The 17,287-nt window shown below is 38.4% G+C and overlaps 1 protein-coding gene across 1 annotated transcript in view; it reads left to right on the top strand.

The window, feature by feature from the left end:
• SIPA1L1 (signal induced proliferation associated 1 like 1) overlaps nt 1-17,287 on the top strand; it is a 195,459-nt gene that overhangs the window by 131,706 nt on the left and 46,466 nt on the right. Inside the window, 4 exon segments of the mRNA XM_066186979.1 lie at nt 2,097-2,101; nt 3,068-3,198; nt 3,831-4,019; nt 10,262-10,436. Coding sequence (XP_066043076.1) covers nt 2,097-2,101; nt 3,068-3,198; nt 3,831-4,019; nt 10,262-10,436 — 500 coding nt within the window.

The following is a 17,287-nucleotide window of genomic DNA, read 5'->3' as shown; positions in this document are numbered from 1 at the left end:
GATTAATTTATGGCTGCTGCTAGTTGTCCCAATTGTCCGTATGTGAAATGATTTTTCAGCAGTTGTTTAGATTAAATGTCAAGCTTGAGAAATGTTGTTTCCAATTCCACAGCTTCTGTGTGATGTGGTGAAATAAGCTGTCTTGTGAGGTATTCATATTTGACATCAAGTTCTTGAATTATAATTGTGACATAGCCATTGTTTTCCCAATAAAACAACTAATTATCCCTTTACATTGGATATTAAGCTTTTTGAACTTTAATCCTGCTACTTCTTTTCCTGCACTGGAAAGAGCAAATAGTTGGATGTACGGAGATTCAGAATTTAAGGGAAAATATGGTGAAGGTACAAGAAAGTGTACCAGAAGGAAAAGTAGTCAGGTACAGGGATATATACTGGAGCTTGCAGAATGAACACAGAGATGGGATTTGGGGGAGGAGAAAGAATGAAGATGAAGGTAAAGAATGAAAACCCAGTAGTAAATGCTAGTAGAGGGCGACGGATGTGCAAAGCAGAGCAAGAAAGACACCACCCAATGCAGATTGAAGGAAAAGAGAATAAAAGACATTTCCTCTTAGCAGAGAAGTGTAAAGTTCTATACTACTTCATGCCTTTTTCCAAAGCAATAGGAGCTAGTTAAAAAGCTTAATCAAATGATACAGAATTGTATGTGTATTTTGTGTATGTGTATGCAGTTTGAAACATTCCTCTTGCTACCCTTCTGTTTTCAAGATGTAGAATGATTCCTCCAGAGAACACTCTGTCTGAATTGCAGGCTCGAGTGGTTGCAGGGTACACAAGTTTTACCATCAGTTTTACACCAGTTTTGTGTGGCTGTCAATACAGAAAACTAATGAATTGTTTGGACCCTTTGTATGCACGACCACTAGATCTTTTTTCTTCAAGTTTTTTTATTATAAAAGCAAAGCCACATCATTGTTTCTAAGTCACTAAGCAGTTTAGTATGGGGATGGCCAAGTTATTTCAGGATTTGGAAACTGCCGTAATATGCTGATTCAAAAATTAATCTTTCTCCAAGACTGTGCTGCTTCTGTGCTGACATTGTCTGTCATAAACTGTTTGGTGAGCTATAAACATCCCGAAAAAAACCCCAATCTACTTAATGCAAGAGGAAGACTAGAGTTATTCGTAAGATAGTTGGAAATTTTGAACAACAGAATATCTTTAGCATTTACAGGGCTTATATCTGTGGACTAGCATGAAAATGAAATTAGGGTTATATAAATAATCTAATTTATTAGTATTTCCCCACTCACTGTTCAGCCACCCAAAGTTTAATGACAATATTTACGGAATATTCCACAAGGTATTAGAAGAATTTTGGATTTTAATTACCTTTGTTTAGAGTATTGGCTTTTCGTGACTTGCAGAGGAATTTGGTAGAAAGCAAGTCTTCTAATACTGCAAGCCTGGTTCTTTTATGTTTTGCATGTTCCGAAATCTTAAAAAGAATACAATGAGTGAAGGATAATAAAATGCCAGACACTGGGGACTTGAGTAAAGCCCCCAAGGGTTTGAAGTGCTGGACAGCTGTGTGAAAGCACTTACTGTTGGAGGGAGATTTTGCAAGAATCAGTAAGTATAAGTTTTAAAAGAATTCCAGTAGAAAATGAGGCTCCCAAATCTTTAACAATATTATTAATTGGAAAAATGATTGCCATTCACTTTAGATGGAGTATATTTCAATATTTATTTTTATTATCTTTGAAGCTGCAGTTCTTGATGATGATGTTAAAATATTTACATTTTATCTCTATAGTAGAATAGCTCATATTAGACTGCTCCTAAAGTTCTTATTTAAAAATCTGCTTGTTTTAAGAATAACAAGTGATCTATGTGAGTAAAGGTAATATGGCAATAAAGGCAATTTCCTGTCAGGACAGTTACATCTCTTTTTTATCCCACTGAATTTCACATTTTTTTGAATTGGTGAATTTTCACTTGGTTCTAACTTTCTATTTCTGTCGTGTATAAATTCATTCATATATGCAGCTTTTGGAAAATGATGATATGGGACTTATTTCTCTTGCTTGACTCCTATTTTTTGACTTTCCTCTTAAATTTTTTTTTTCTAGGGAACGTATGTTTAAATTCAGCAGTCACTTAAGATACGTGCAGCTTTGTTTATATGTTGCTGCCTTAATGGTGATATGCCTCTGTCATCAGTCAAGATAGTTTGTAATGCTCCAAAGGTTCCATAGAAGAGCCTTCAACTCCAATCTCTAAAATTGTTGAGCTTTGATTTTTAAATGTGCTTTTCTAACTTTTTTTCATGTAACGTTTGGCTTTACATGTCTATAGTTAGATGAATATAAAAATGTTTCTCAAAGAATCTGCTGTTCAGCTAGTGAGTGATTTCCCCAGTCTTGTATTTTCCTCTCTGCTGCCTTCCCCACTAGACTGGTTTTCAGCTGAACTCTTAGCACTTTTAAGGGTTGTTGAACACTTCACTGTTCAATATTTATGCTAGTCATTTTATTCTTGTGCCTTGTTCTTCTGTGGTACTGTGATTTGATATTTTTACTGTGAACAAGCCTTTAACTTCTTTTTCAGCTTCATCAGTTTTTTCCCATTTTAGCACTGAGTAATGTGTATGGAAAAAGCAAAACACAGTCAAACAAAAATAAATAATTTACATCCTTTGCTACATGCAGTTGTTTGACATTCCTATTTTAACATTGGTTGTTGAGTTTCCCACTTTGGTGCATTTGGCTTCCTTCTTTTTATTTTTTAAGGGGGGAAATTGGTTGTACTTACTTAGTTCAGTGTGAATGAAACAGATGGCAATATAAAAGCTGATGTAAGAGGTGTATCCTCTTTTGGGCCTATTTAAGCAAAGATGCCATGTTGAATTTCAGCCTTTTTGTATAAAAGAAGCTCCTGAGAGAAGTGAAGCACAGGAATGACATCCTGGTACCACTTGAAGGCATGCTCTTATTGACTCCATGGACCTGGTAGTTTATTTCCAGTGTAACAATCAAGCATGAAAATATAGTTAAAGTATAAAAGTAAGCAAGACTTTTTTTTTTTCCCTCTCATATACAAGAACACTGGAACTATTTTGGGGCAGATGAGAACCTGGGTCCAGTAGCTGTGAGTATAAGAAGAGAGAAGCCAGAGGAAATCAAAGAAAATGGACCTCAGTACAACTACCGGATCATATTCAGAACCAGTGAGGTAAGCAGTTTAGGGAGGAAAGTAAAAGAAACTGGAAGTGAGCAGGCAGCACCAAGTGGAATGTATGGGGATTATGTGCTGTTCAGCATTGATAAGAGATTTCTGTATAATCCAGGAACCTCCTGACAGAATTTTGCTACACTTTTATCTTGCACAGAATATATGTGAGTTATTCCATAACATCCAATACAGAGGAAATGCTGAAGGTTGGTTTGGTTAAATCCTGAGAAACTTACAGGAGCTCTATTAGCTAGCAAAGCAAAGAGGGGGGAAATTGCTTTCTTCACTTTTATATGTGGCAGTGGGTAGAGCTGAAAAATGTACTTTTTACTTCTAAATGCTCTACAGTATAGAAATACTATATAATATAGTAATACCATACTAATTCTAATTTTTCCAGGTAGTAGTTGCCTGTAAAACTAAAATCTGATGAATCATTTGAAGTAGTCTGGTTACTGTTATCAGTGAGTGACATTTTGTCTATCTGTGTTGGTCTCATGCTAACAGAAATTCCTTAATGCCCTTGATCTCTACTGAGAATTGGAAATATAGAATGTTTAGTTCCACTGCTATTGCTAGTCAGTCTCAGTGCATAATTCAGTAAATGTGCTGTTTTTCTTTTCTGTGCATAGCTCATGACATTAAGAGGCTCTGTGCTGGAAGATGCTATCCCTTCTACTGCAAAGCATTGCACAGCCAGGGGACTTCCCCTAAAAGAAGTGCTGGAATATGTGGTTCCCGAGCTGAATATCCACTGCCTAAGGCTGGCCTTTAACACTCCTAAAGTCACAGAACAGCTTATGAAGCTTGATGAGCAAGGGGTAAGTGCAGCGTTATAGAATTAAACAAATTATGTTAATCTGTCAGATTATTGCCATGAATTGGAAAATTATCTTTTAGCTTTGTATGATTAGAGTCAGTCTGTTGAAATGCCTCATTTAAACTAAAACTTGTCATCTGTGGGGAGAGTTACATTGCATTTATTTCCGCCAGCTTTTGCAGAATATTTGGGATGTATGAAATCAAGCTCATTTTTCTAGGTAGCCTAGAGTTTTGGATTAATGTTATGGCAGTTGTTCGTTTAAATTTCTTTTAAAAGGGACAGCATTATTGTTTTTCAAAGACTGTGGGAAAGAGGGAGTTCTGATTTTCTTATTCTGTTTTACTAAGAAGAGAAGTCTCTCATGGTGCTAAATGTTTCTTTGTAATACTGTATTGACTAAACCATGACCAGGGTGCTGCCTGTCTTGTTTCCTTTTGTTGGTGTTCTTTTTTTCTTTCCCTTGGAGCAAATTACGCAGCAAAATATTCTAAGGCTTTCTTCAGAAAAATAGTTTTCCATGAGGTGATAGTCTCCTGGTCTTTTAAAGATGGAACCAAGGCTCATCAGCGCTACAGCTTAGATAGCAAAATGAAAGTCCATGACTGAAGTGAATTTTATGATCATAAAATGATCTTCAGTAGTGCCGTTTTCTAGCTGTGTGCATGCCTCAGTCCTCACTGGCAACCTCTCTTTCCATGCCTCTTGAATGGAGGGATCCAGGATGGGGACTGGGTCCCTCCCACTGTAAGAGAAGATCACATTCATGACCGCCTGATAAACCTGGATGTACCTAAGTCTGTGGGACACAATGAGATGCATCCCAGAGTCCTGAGGGAAGTGGCTGATGTAGTTGCCAAGCCACTCTCCATGTCATTTGAAAAGTGATGGCAGTCAGGGGAAATCCCAGAAGACTGGAAGAGGGGAAACAAACCAAAGTTTAAAGAGGGTGATTCCCTGGGAACCTCAGTCTCCCCTCGGTGCCTGGGAAGGTCATGGCACAGATCCTCCTAGAAGCTGTGCTGAGGCACATGGAGGACTGGGAGGTGGTTTTGAGACAGCACAGCTTCCGCAAGGGCAAATGCTGCCGGACCAACCCAGTGACCTTCTATGATGGAGTAACCACATCAATGGACAAGGAAGGGATTACAGATACTGTTTTTCTGGACTTCTGTAAAGCCTTGGGCATGATCTCCCACAACATCCTTCTCTCTGAATTGGAGGGAGATGGATTTGATGAGTGGACTGTTGGATGGATAAGGAATTGGTTGGATGTTCGCATCCAAAGGGTAGTGGTCAATGGCTCAGAGTCACAGTGGACATCAGGGACCAAGTGGTGTATCTTGGGTCCATAGTGGGCCTAAATGTCTTCATTAATGACATAGATAAAGGGATTGAGTGCACCCTCAGCAAGTTGGGAAACTGAGTGGTGCAGTTGCCATGCCTGAATAATGGGATGCTATCCAGAGGGATGTGGACAAGCTCAAGAAGTGGCTTCATGGGAATCTCATGAGGTTTAAGATGACCATGGGCAAGATGCTGCACCTCTGTTATTCACAGGGTGGGGACTGAACAGATTGAGAGCAGCCCTGCTGAGAAGGACTTGGGGGTGCTGGAGGGTGAGAGGCTGGACATGACCCAGCCATGGGCACTCCCAGCCCAGACAACCAAACGTGTCCTGGGCTGCATCCAAAGCAGCGTGGGCAGCAGGGCCGGGGAGGGGATTCTGCCCCTCTGCTCTGCTCTGCTGAGACCCCTGAGCACCTGCAGTGCTGCATCCAGCTCTGGGTGCCAACACAGGAAGGACAAGGACCTGCTGGAGTGAGTCCAGAGGAGGGCTGTGAGATGATTAGAGGGATAGAGCACCTCTGCTGTGAGGAAAGGCTGAGAGAACTGGGATTGTTCATCCTGTAAGAGAAAGCTTGGAGTGATGTAACTGTGGCCTTCCAGTACCTGAAGGGAGCCTGTAAGAAAGAGGGAGAGAAACTTTATCCATGAGCAGAGAGTGAGGGGACAAGGGGAAATAACTTCAAGCTGAAAGAGAGCAGGTTTAGAGTAGGTGTTAGGAGGAAGTCCTTTGCTGTGAGGATGCTGAGGCCCTGGAACAGATTGTCCAGAGAAGCTGTGGGTGCCCCTTTACTGGAAGTGTTCAAGGCCATGTTGAATGGTGCTCTGAGTAGCTTGGTCTAGTGAGAGGTGTCCCTGCCCATGGCAGGGGGATTGGAGCTGGATGATCTTTAAGGTCCCCTTCCAATCCAAACCACTCTGATTCTATGACATCTGACAAAAATGTGAGGTTAAAATATCCTTAGTACATATCCTATATGTTACTAAACTCCCATAGTATGGCTTTCTAATACTTAAGCTTTTGAAAATCATTAAGGGAGAGCGATAGTTAAATTTTTATTATCTGCATCAAAGTCTTTTCTGTTTTTATGGTAATGAAACAGTTTGACACTTCTAGCCGAAAAAGATAAGTACACTCTGTACTAATTAGAAGCTGCATTTTTTCAATTCTAAGCTAACAAAAATTGGGTAGCAGCTGCTCTACTAATTAAGTACACAGAATGTTGATCACTTCTTCTTGCTGAGTGTCACACTGTTTCATTACAGCGTGAGCAGGTGCCTGTTTGATATAGCAGATAAAGTGTTTTGTAAATTTAAGAGTTAAGATTATAAAGTCACCTTAGCCTGACTTAGCCATTAAATTTCACCCAGGAATTCCTTCACTGAGCCAAATTTGTATGCATCAGTTTTCATTAGAATAAGATGTCTTTTTTTTTTTGTATTTGAGTGAAGTTTTAAAGCAGCTGTTTGTTTTCATATTTAAGATTTTACACTTCATTTAAATTTATCTGCCTTCAGCTTTAAGACTTCTGATATTTTTCTCTGCGACATCTTAAAAGTCATTTTGGTGTGAGATTTATTTTTCCAGCAAAGGTTTTTGTATGCAGTGATTATATCATCTGTTGGTCTTGTTTATGATAAACTAAACAGATTGCACTTTTCAAGTCTTTCACTGCAACATATTTTCTCTGCATTTCATATCACTCTTATGGCTGAGCTCGGTCTCTTCTACTCTTTCAATATCTGCATGTGTCATTCAGTGTTAGAATGGGAATATTTTTCTTGCCCTAGTTTTGTACTGGCGGTGTATGTGAAAGTTGCTCATTCCTTACTTCCTCTTAGATTGCTAGAGTGGTAACATCTGCTGTTCGTACATATGGTCCTCATTGCTTGTCACCTAGCTGTTCTTTTATTGGATTTATTAAAATGCATCTATTGGAATGGTTCTGTGTTAAACAGCAATCCAATCATTTCCTTGGGCTGCACTATCTTCTTTGCTAATCACCATCTATTAATCTTTGTCTTGAATGCAGAGCTCATGGTAGGTTACTGTAAGTTTGCTTCCAAATATGATTTAAAAATTTGAATATTAGGGCAATTACTGATTTATTTCAGTTGAAGCTAATCTTTATGGCAATTCCTCATTCACAGAAATACTGTGAAATGTCACTTGGTTCTTAATATAATTCCAGGTTTATAATATAAACTTGCTGACTGGTTAAATCCAAGATATACTTTCTGCTGTCTTGTGTGAGTGCTAGATAAATACTTAAAGTACACTTTTCCCACATATATGAATATGTAAATACTTTCAGATTATTAAAATGAAGATGCTGCTTTAGTAGTTTTACCACAACAGAATTCATACTTCAACTTTTTTTTTCACTTTTTCTTGTCATGAATGGACTTCCAAAGGACTGTAGGTTTAGCAGGAGGAGGTGTAATAATGGGGACTGCATGCCTCTCTCCAGATCTGCTCTTTTTGATTCAGAAATGCCAATTTGTGTTGTCCTTTAGGAAACTTTTTTTTGCAAAAATTAGTAAATCTAAGAACACAGCTAGCAGGCATATCTTGCTCTTTGCATAGTCCTTGTTTAGTTTCTTAGGCTGACATTTTCAAAGCAATAAAGCACGGTTGTTTGCTTGCTCATTGGTGCTGCAGATCCCATTTATAGTTATGCCCTTGAAAATAACTTCCTTCACCTAAAGTTGTAGCTAAAATAGTGCAAGTGTGTTTCACGAGAATAATTTTCTTTGTCCTAACTTCTTTAAGTGAAATTCCTAGAAGCTATTGTAGTTAGCAGTACAGCTAAGGTGTTGTGGTTCCATGAAGCACCTGCACCCATCTTGTTTCTGTGGGACTGGAGAAGGCACATCTGAGCAGAAGATGCCTGGATGGTCCAGGACAGGACCTGCTTCTGACAGTATGGAAAGTGATGGCAGATGTTGGGGCAGGAACAGCAGTGGTGCCACCTCTCACCACGCTTCCTCGCTCCCCTCCTGTCTCCTCCCTCACCACGTTGTCAGCAGGACGCACTGGAACAGATTGCCAAGCGGGGCACGTCCCATCCCTGAAAGTGTTAAAAGTCAGGTTGGATGTGGATTTTAACAACCTGGTCTAGTAGAAAGTGTCCCTGCTCCCAACGTCAGGACTTCAGGAGCCAGATGATCCTTAAGGTGCTTCCAACCCAAATGATTTCATGATTTTGTGCTGTACTTGAGTTTTGTCATAAGAAATTTGGAAGTGTTTAGAAGATTCAAGTCAGTGTGTCAGATGATGAAATAAGGGATATTCTGTCATGGGGAGAAAAGAAGCAGCCTAGAACTGTGACTCATTATATATAATGATTTCTTCAGCAGTAGAAAACAAGCCAGGTTATCTTTACTCCTCTTTTCCCCTCGTTGTTTTTCTGCTGCTAATACTTGATCCCCATCATCATTCATTCTTGGTGTAGTAAAGGAAGAAGGCAGTAAAGTATCAGTTTCCAGGGTTTTTAAATATTAAAATTTACTTTCTTTAGAGACAGAGTAGAACCACTTCTGAAGGCCTTTAAATTATCCCACCATAAATATAATAGGTTAAAATTAGTGAATTTCAGTTTCATTGTGTGTCCACATCGTTCTAGCAACTTCAAAATCCTTTGCCTCATGGCTTGGGGTAGAATCTTCTGAGAACAAATTACGGTATATTCAGATAACTTTGCTTCCAATGCCCTTGCAAATAACTGTTTTCACTTCCCACTAACCAGTAGTGTAAATCTCATTCCAGTTATGATAGATTTTTTTATGATTTCATTCTGGCATATGTGGTTGGTGTTTATTTGAATTAGAGCCTCTGCAAAAATTCATGTGTGGGAGGAAAGATTATTTACTGGGCAATAGGGATGTATTTCTACCAGATGAATTGCATGCATAAACTCCAAGGCTCTCCCTTGTTTTCCTTCAATCAGAGTTCCTGCCTGTGAAATTGGCTTTGGAGACAGCAGTTAAATGGCTGTGGATGCTGCTTTCTTCCCTTCTGTAACTTGTCTATCTGTAGTCCAAATGCAAACGATGCCAGTGTACTCCTTTTGTGTGTGTGTGTGTATCAATTTGGAATTGGTAGAAACACAGCTTGCAAAGTATTGTTTGCTTTGAAGAGTCACAATTATGGTTGGGTAAAAGACTTTATTTACATCTTCAGTTTCTGCTGTATTAGGAACATCAGTTGCTAGGAAAATAGAGGGAAAATAGAAATAAAAAAGCACAAATGTATTTGAAGACCTATGGTAGTAAATAGAACCTTCAAGATATGACCGACATTTCTCAATTTAGCTGGTTTTTTTGTTACTATCATCATATTTAAGTCAGGGAGGACCAACTGAATACCATGGAGTCTTTCATCATTGCTAACAGATGAATGTGCTAACAGGTGAATAATTTCCGTCTTCTCTTTGAAATTAGAGAGAGTTCATTTTGTCATTTGTTTAAGAAACAAGCACATGATGTGCCCTACCCTTCTGCATGGAAGGCTTAGCATAGGATGGCAGCCATGGTACCAGCCTGAGTGAGAGTCAAGTTCCTGCCTTTACTCAGCCAGCACTTCCCATGTGGCTCAGTGTTAGACATGCACTTGCAAGCTGCAGTGTTGTCCTCCTGGAAATAAGCAACACTCACGTTTTTTTCACTTCAGACAGCATTTTGACATCTTCAGATTAAGTCTGCCATCATCAAGGCAGTTACAATAGAAAACAATGAGAGTATTTGGAACTCGACTAACTTTTGAAATTAGACTGAATAGTTGGTATTTTTTCACTCATGATTTATGGGTTTACGAAAACGTGGGAAGTGAATTCAGTGCATATGTTGCTTCATCACTTGGTATATATTAAAGTTCTAATCTTTTTCCTTTTGCAGTTAAGTTATCAGCTTAAAGTGGGTATCATGTACTGCAAAGCTGGGCAAAGCACAGAAGAGGAAATGTATAATAATGAATCAGCCGGTCCAGCCTTTGAGGAGTTTCTTCAGCTCTTGGGAGAGCGAGTTCGACTCAAGGGATTTGACAAGTACCGAGCTCAGCTGGATACGAAAAGTAAGACTTTTTCATTCTTTTTTTTTTTTCCCTTTAAGTGTACAAAATGCTTGATATGGTTGCTAACTGCCTTTTTGAAGAGAGTTCTTAAAAATAACATCTTTGCTGTAGGAAGGCAGTTGCTTAATATAAGTGAAAGCAGAGCACGTGTGTAATTTAACTGTACTCATACAGTCTCTCAACTCTGATAATAATTGGATTTTTGTACTGATTTGGTATGGAATTATCAATAAAGCCCCACAACAAGAAACCAGTAATTATGGAACAGTTATTGGTATTGCAAATCTGTCATCAGTGTGTGTTGTCTTAAGGCTAATCAATACAGCTGGTATGTCTTTTTTTTTAATGATGCGCTTACAGGCTGTCTCCAAAATGTTTCACAAACCCAGCTATGTCACTCCACCTTGAAAAGTTGATATACTGCTTTTCTGATGTCTGTTGCAAGCAGTTTTTCTTCTAGGCATTTTTGTCTTAGTCATCCAGTCAAATGTATTCCTCCCTCGGTGCTTTTTCTTTTTTGAGTTATGGAAATTAAACTGGATTTGGCAGCTATGTTATCAGCTCTAACTGTAAAACATACTGCAACAAAATGCAGTGGCAAGATAATCTTGGGTCACCGTAACTATAAAAGAGACTCCCTGCATTTGGAATCAGTCATGTGAAATACCTGTTTATCAGCTAGCACATGCTGCATTCAATTTGTAGATCTGTTTAAATTACTTGGGGAAATTTTGTCTTGTATTCCTTTTCTTTGAGTACTGGAGCCAAACAGTTCCTATGGAGATCTTTTGCTATTTTGCTCACTTGTAGCAAAGGAAATGAAATAAGGAGTTTGATTCATGAAAGCTGAAAAACATTCATCAGCTTTAGTGCAGCAGAAGCTGTGGTCTTGTCATGGGTCTCTTGGCTCAAATGGAGCACCTTGCTGTGCTTTAATGCTCCATCTTTCTGTATTCTCTCCTTACTTCCTACCACAATTGTGTTGCCATCTCCTCAGGCTATTCTTGACCAGTCTGATCATCAATCCTCAGAGGGTTCTAAAGCCTCCTTTGGTTTTAGACCTAAATTAGTACCTATTTTACCCATATTTAACATTGAACCTGCTCTTCTTTTACTTGCAATACTTATATTCCCGTTGTTGTAGTTCATCCCCGGAAAGCATTTCATAGACACATAGAATGGTTCTGGTTGGAAGGGACCTGAAAGATCATCTCATTTCAATCCCCCAGCCATAGGCAGGGACACCTTCCACTAGAGCAGGTTGCTGGAAGATCCATCTGACCAGGCCTTGAACACTTCCAGGGATGGGGCATCCACAGCTTCTCTGGGCAACCTGTTCCAATGCCTCACAGTAAAGAATGTCTTCCCAATATCTGACATAAACCTGCCCTTCTTCAGTTCAAAATCATTCCCCCTTGTCCTATCACTACATGTCCTTGGGAAAAATCCCTCTCCAGCTCTCTTGTAGGAAATATGTATAATTCTCAAGGTGAGTTTTCCTTTTGCACAGCTCTGAAGTGTCATTTTATTGGTTATAAAGATAAGCTAGGTCAAAAATCAAATGGGTATGGAAAACAGAGAAAACATTTATTTAGCTTCTCGTTTTATATTGTGACCTCGTTACTTTCAGTCATAAATGCGAGATCCTCTCTTCCCTTTCTTCTGGGTTAGTTAAGATGTGAAAAAAAGGAAGTGTGTCAGTCCACACACACACTGGTTTCTAGTATGTGTAAATGCTGTGTGATTGAATTGATTCATCTGCTCAAATATACCCAAGAAAGCTGTGAATGTCTTCTAAGTATGGGGTTTGCATTTTCTTCTGAGCAGGAGAATTTTCCAGAAATGTTTTGAATTCCTTTTTGTTGCTTCTGACTTGAGGAAGGAATTTTGTCAGGCTTTGAGTTCATGTACTACAATCGAGCACCTGTTGAATGGAACCTTTAAGTTGACTGAATCTCTCCTGGTTTGCGAGTTACCTTCTTGTAATGAAGGTTTCCCATCCATGTTGAGAGCTGTCTTATCTTTTTCACATTGCCCAGTAGACCCACTCAACTCCCTTTGGTATCTAAAAATAGAAAAAGTCTTTATGTGAACACTTCAGTATGGTCCTAGAGGACAGGAAATCCTCTAAGTGAAAACTGCTGCTTTCATGAAGGATTTCCTATGTGTTCGTTCAGTCAAGGTATACAGCCTCACATATGTGGAACCTCATCAGCCAGAACTGCTTAGGAGCCCTTAAGTTGTCTGAAATCTTTGAGGTTAGATTGCCTGCGGGATTACTGAGAAAACACACAACTACATGTAAGCATGCATGAGTTCTTCATGACTAGGTTTAGACAGCAGCAAATGTGAGCAATGGCAGCGAACAGTTCTAATTGATTTTGATGGTGCTATGTTCTCCTTTCTGCCAGTGTGCAAAGCACAGAAGGAAATGCCGAAAGAGAAGGCGTTTGGGTGCACAACACTCAGCTCTTTGGATAGCTGCATTTGGAAACACTTAAAGCATATTCTACACAGGAAATGGGGGAAAAAGCCACTTTTTGGTAGGGGAAATGCTGAAGACCAGAGATGGTCACAAGAGCTACATCTCAGGTGTGGGGAATATGTGAAAAGCAGAATACAGCCAGGCAATACATTTTCCATAGCTGCCCTAAGTAGTCAGTTGGTCCTTTTGCCTTGGCCTTAACACAGAGACCTGCAAAGGAGGAGATTGTGGTTTTTTACTGTGACTTAGGTTTATAGGTTTTGTTGAAACAGCTAGGAAGTGAGCTTCTTCTCTATCTTCCAGCTCTGTGCTCGTTTGTTGCTAGAGAGCCGTCTTGAAATAGTTCTTGCAGTCTCACTACTCAGGAAATTTTCCTGCACAAGAATTCTGTCCAGTGACAGCACAGTTCATTGCAAAGATGTGCTTAAAAACAAATGTCTGTCCATTGACTTGTCACAAAGATCAGATCTATGTAGACTACTTTGCCAATTTCCATACCTTTGACAATACTTTGTAAGCTGTGGAAAGCGGTTGCATGATATAAGATGTTGGAAGATTTTTCTCTGTGTGGAAATGAGCTGATTTGTATATGTACTCTGGAAATATTCAAAATATTTTTAATTTATGCCAGTTGAAAATAGTAAACTTGCTCTAGCAAAAGGCAGTTTCAAAACAGTTATTCTTAGAAACTTTTAGAGTTAAGGTCCTAATTAGTAGGCGTCTATAACAGAGCTAATTCCTTAAAAGGAGGAATCTCATGCATACTATTAACTGAAAGCCTATTTAAGTGTATTGGATCCTTCAAGGGCTTTAGTTTTGGATCTCTGCCAATACCACTGTGAAAAAGAGATGCTACTCTTCAAATTTTGTTTGTTTATTTCTAGAATTACCAGAGGGGAAACAGTCTATCTCCTGCCAGCCTGCAGACTTTGCATAGGAAATAGAGCTTGAAAATGTCACCTTTCCCACAGTGACTAGGAAGCTTATGGGCATCACTTTAAAGTAATAAACATCACAGTGATCTTTCAAATTATAACTTCAGTCATTTTACTTTATTTTCCAGTGGTAATGCATGCTTTACTTCCCTTCCCCTGACTTAGTCTTACTTCTCAATATTTTAAATTGGTAAATGGGATCAACTTGATAGTGCCAGGCCTGGTAACGAGGACCGTGTGTCCAACAGAGTGGTAGTGGTTCATGTGGGAAATAAGGGAAGATGATTAATATGAGTTGGGAATTTTATGATTTATCAATTTGATAAGATTATAAACTAAGCTAATAATTGTAGGTTTCTGTACTAGATGTTTATATACTGCATGATTTTCTGATTAAGGCATAGGAATATAAAACCATAAGCTATTAAGTAAAAAACAAAATCTAGGGAATTAATGGACTTTAAATTGACATTTCATTTAGGGGTTGTCAAGAAACGCCAATGTTTGTAATGGAACAACACAGATTACCTTCTTAATTTGCACTATATAACATCTTTCCAGCCTTGTGGAAATAATGATAATGACTTATTCTTGGGTCTGAGACTTTAGTTGGGAGTCCAACACATCTTAAGATGTTAAGTTTCTTAAGAAACCGAAATAGGGATGGAGGGAAGTCCATCTGCATTTCTCTGCATTTGTGTTACACATATACTTTCGTATGGTACAAAATAAAAGATTCTGTCCTCATTTCTGTCTGAAAACAACTTGGGTATTATGTGCTTGGTGTAATCCTTGTGTATGACAGAAGAGCAGTGTCGACAGCTGCTGACAAAGCAAAGGTAGAGGGGAACAACATTAAGCTCTGAAAATATTTGTTCTTTTGTTTTTTTATTGTGAGCCCTATTGCAGTTGGCCTGCCTTATCAGTGTAACTTACTTCTCTTTCTCCAACAGTTCCTTGGAATGTTTTTCTTAGAAACAGGGAGTCAGATTTTTCACTCGTAAGGGTTTTTATAGCGTTTTCTAGCACAGAGGTTAAACTGCTGTAGATGCAGACTGACAAAGTCCTGTGGATTCAGTCAGCGGTATGCTGGTGGTGTCAGCCACAGTTTCGAGCACTATTGGTATTATAAGAAAACCCACTTCAAATGTGAGTCTGTTAATCCTTGTGAATATAGCTGAGAATCATTGGAGGGACAGAAGACTAAGGTGGATTTTTAGAGATGATTAATGATGGAAGGGAAAAAGGATCAGCTGCTCAGCTAAGCAGCCAGATCCAGTAATGGGGCAAGGCTGGGAAAGCATCATGAATAGCTATGCCATAAACTGGTGGCCAGTGGGGATGTCTTCAGTGTAAAAAGGTGCTAATGAATTCGAAGATCCCTCAGGCCCCTGTTAAATAGAAAGAAATTGAAGTAGATTGTAGTGCTGGCTTGCAGTTTTGACCTTGAAATGATGGATGTTATTCCAGTGCACAGTCTTGGATTTTATTGCAATAGCTGTGATTTGATTTAAAGCAGACACCTGCAATTCTGGAGGTGTACTTCAGGAAGAGTATTCTGGACTTCAGAAAAGCTTGAATGGTGAGAGAGATGCACAGTCTGTAGTGCATATGGACTTCTGTTGGTAGTTGGATTTGAATAGGAGAGATTTAAACTGTAAAGTGCTCAAAAATAATTGGAATTATTAAATGTGTCACTTGGATTGTAGCCTGATTATTTAGTTTGCAGAATCAATGCTGTTCTCAGAAAACATTTTTCTGCCTAAAATAAAATCCTGCCAGGAAAGTTGAAAATTTGGCTTAAATATGTAGGTGTTCTAGGATATTTTTTGTCAGAATTGTTTTATTCTATTCCCCCGGTACCTTTTGAGCCCCATCCCCTTTCTTGGGGCCTGCCTTTCCCTTTCTCACTTCCCTATCTTTTTGCACCTGCTCCTCCCTCTTTCCAATTATTTGTAATATTTTTGTATTCTCTGTTTCAAAAAGATGTTGTATGAATCAGTGTATCTATATTTCAACAGATGAAGCTGTTAAGAAGTTACATTGATGTTCCTGTGACTTTTGGGTGTATCTGCCTCCTTGGGTGTGCACTGCAGTGATCAGGCAGAGGACAGATGCTGCTGTGATCTCCTTTCAGCCATCTTGCTGTTCTAATTACCATTAAAAAGAAAATAATTAGCACATGTAATATTAATATTAAAATATTAAAATTAATATTTAGATTGTAGGAATCTTTCTAATTCCCATTTCATTATAGATAGGTGATTTGGAAGTGCAAAATCTCTTTGTGTTTATAATGTAGAAAACTTCCCATTTCATTTTACAGATCATTTTGTGTTTCATTTACAGTAAAGCTACCTCTATTTTATGATTCTGAATCTGACAGGGAACAAACTTCTCAAAGTTTATACTCAAAATCTGTGTAAATAAGCTGTGTATTTATATTACTGTAAGTGCATCACAAATCTCAAATCTGTTTTCTTCCTAGTAACATGATCTCTCTGCTAATGAAAATGTCAAGATATAGTTTTTAACAGCCTTTAAAAATATATTTCTACAAATAGCTGAGATTATATAATTTAGTAGCATGATTATATATCTTCAAATAGCCAGAATGCTTTTTTCCATATATAAAAATAGTTATTTTTCAATTGTGTTTGAAAGTAGGATTTTTTTAATGTGGACATAAGTTGTATTTAATAGAATATACTCACTATTTTATCTCTAAATGTGTTACTGCTTAAATTAATGGAACATTTTTCAAGATCAGTTTTTAGAGTGAAATAAAGTGAAAACAGGATCACAATTTGTAATCAAGTGTTTTTTTCAACCAACACTTTGTAAACTGAATAATATCCCCATTTTTTTTTTCTTTCTGAACTTCATAATCCTAGTTTTTACCATTGTATCTCTACATGGAAGTCTCTCTGTCCACGTTTAATTATTTCTGTGGCCTGTTTGTGGATCCTTTCCCTTTCTTCTGTATCTTTTAAAATAGGGTGGTCAGAACTCAAAACAGGTGAGATTACTTTAGATTAATATACCAGCATCATAATGTCATTTTTGTGGGCTTTTTCGATCATCAGTTATAAGCTCGTTAGCATCCTGTTTGGGGTTTTGACTGTTCCTGTCCATAAAGCAACTGCTCTAGTGAAGGTGCTACCTGATTTCATTACAGTTAATTCATTACAAGTCCATTACAACGTCAGGACAATAAGTCCTGATGTTTATGCTTAAGAGAACTCATCCTGTTCTTATTGTAGGTTATAGGTCCTTTGCTGTTCAGTTATGCATGAGATCATGGTATTCATTTTTAGTATCTGTCTGCATTCCTTTCTGAAGTCTTTTTCACATTCCTTACAGTTCAGTTTCATTCCAAGATATTGGGTGGTGCCTGAAAAGTCTCTCAGACTTTGTTGTCATTTTTCACA

The sequence above is a fragment of the Chamaea fasciata genome, unplaced genomic scaffold (genome assembly GCF_029207755.1).
Source record: "Chamaea fasciata isolate MVZ Bird 193981 ecotype frontalis unplaced genomic scaffold, bChaFas1.0.hap1 SCAF_7, whole genome shotgun sequence".
NCBI classification, from domain to species: domain Eukaryota; kingdom Metazoa; phylum Chordata; class Aves; order Passeriformes; family Sylviidae; genus Chamaea; species Chamaea fasciata.
This window is presented reverse-complemented; position numbering and strand designations above follow the sequence as displayed.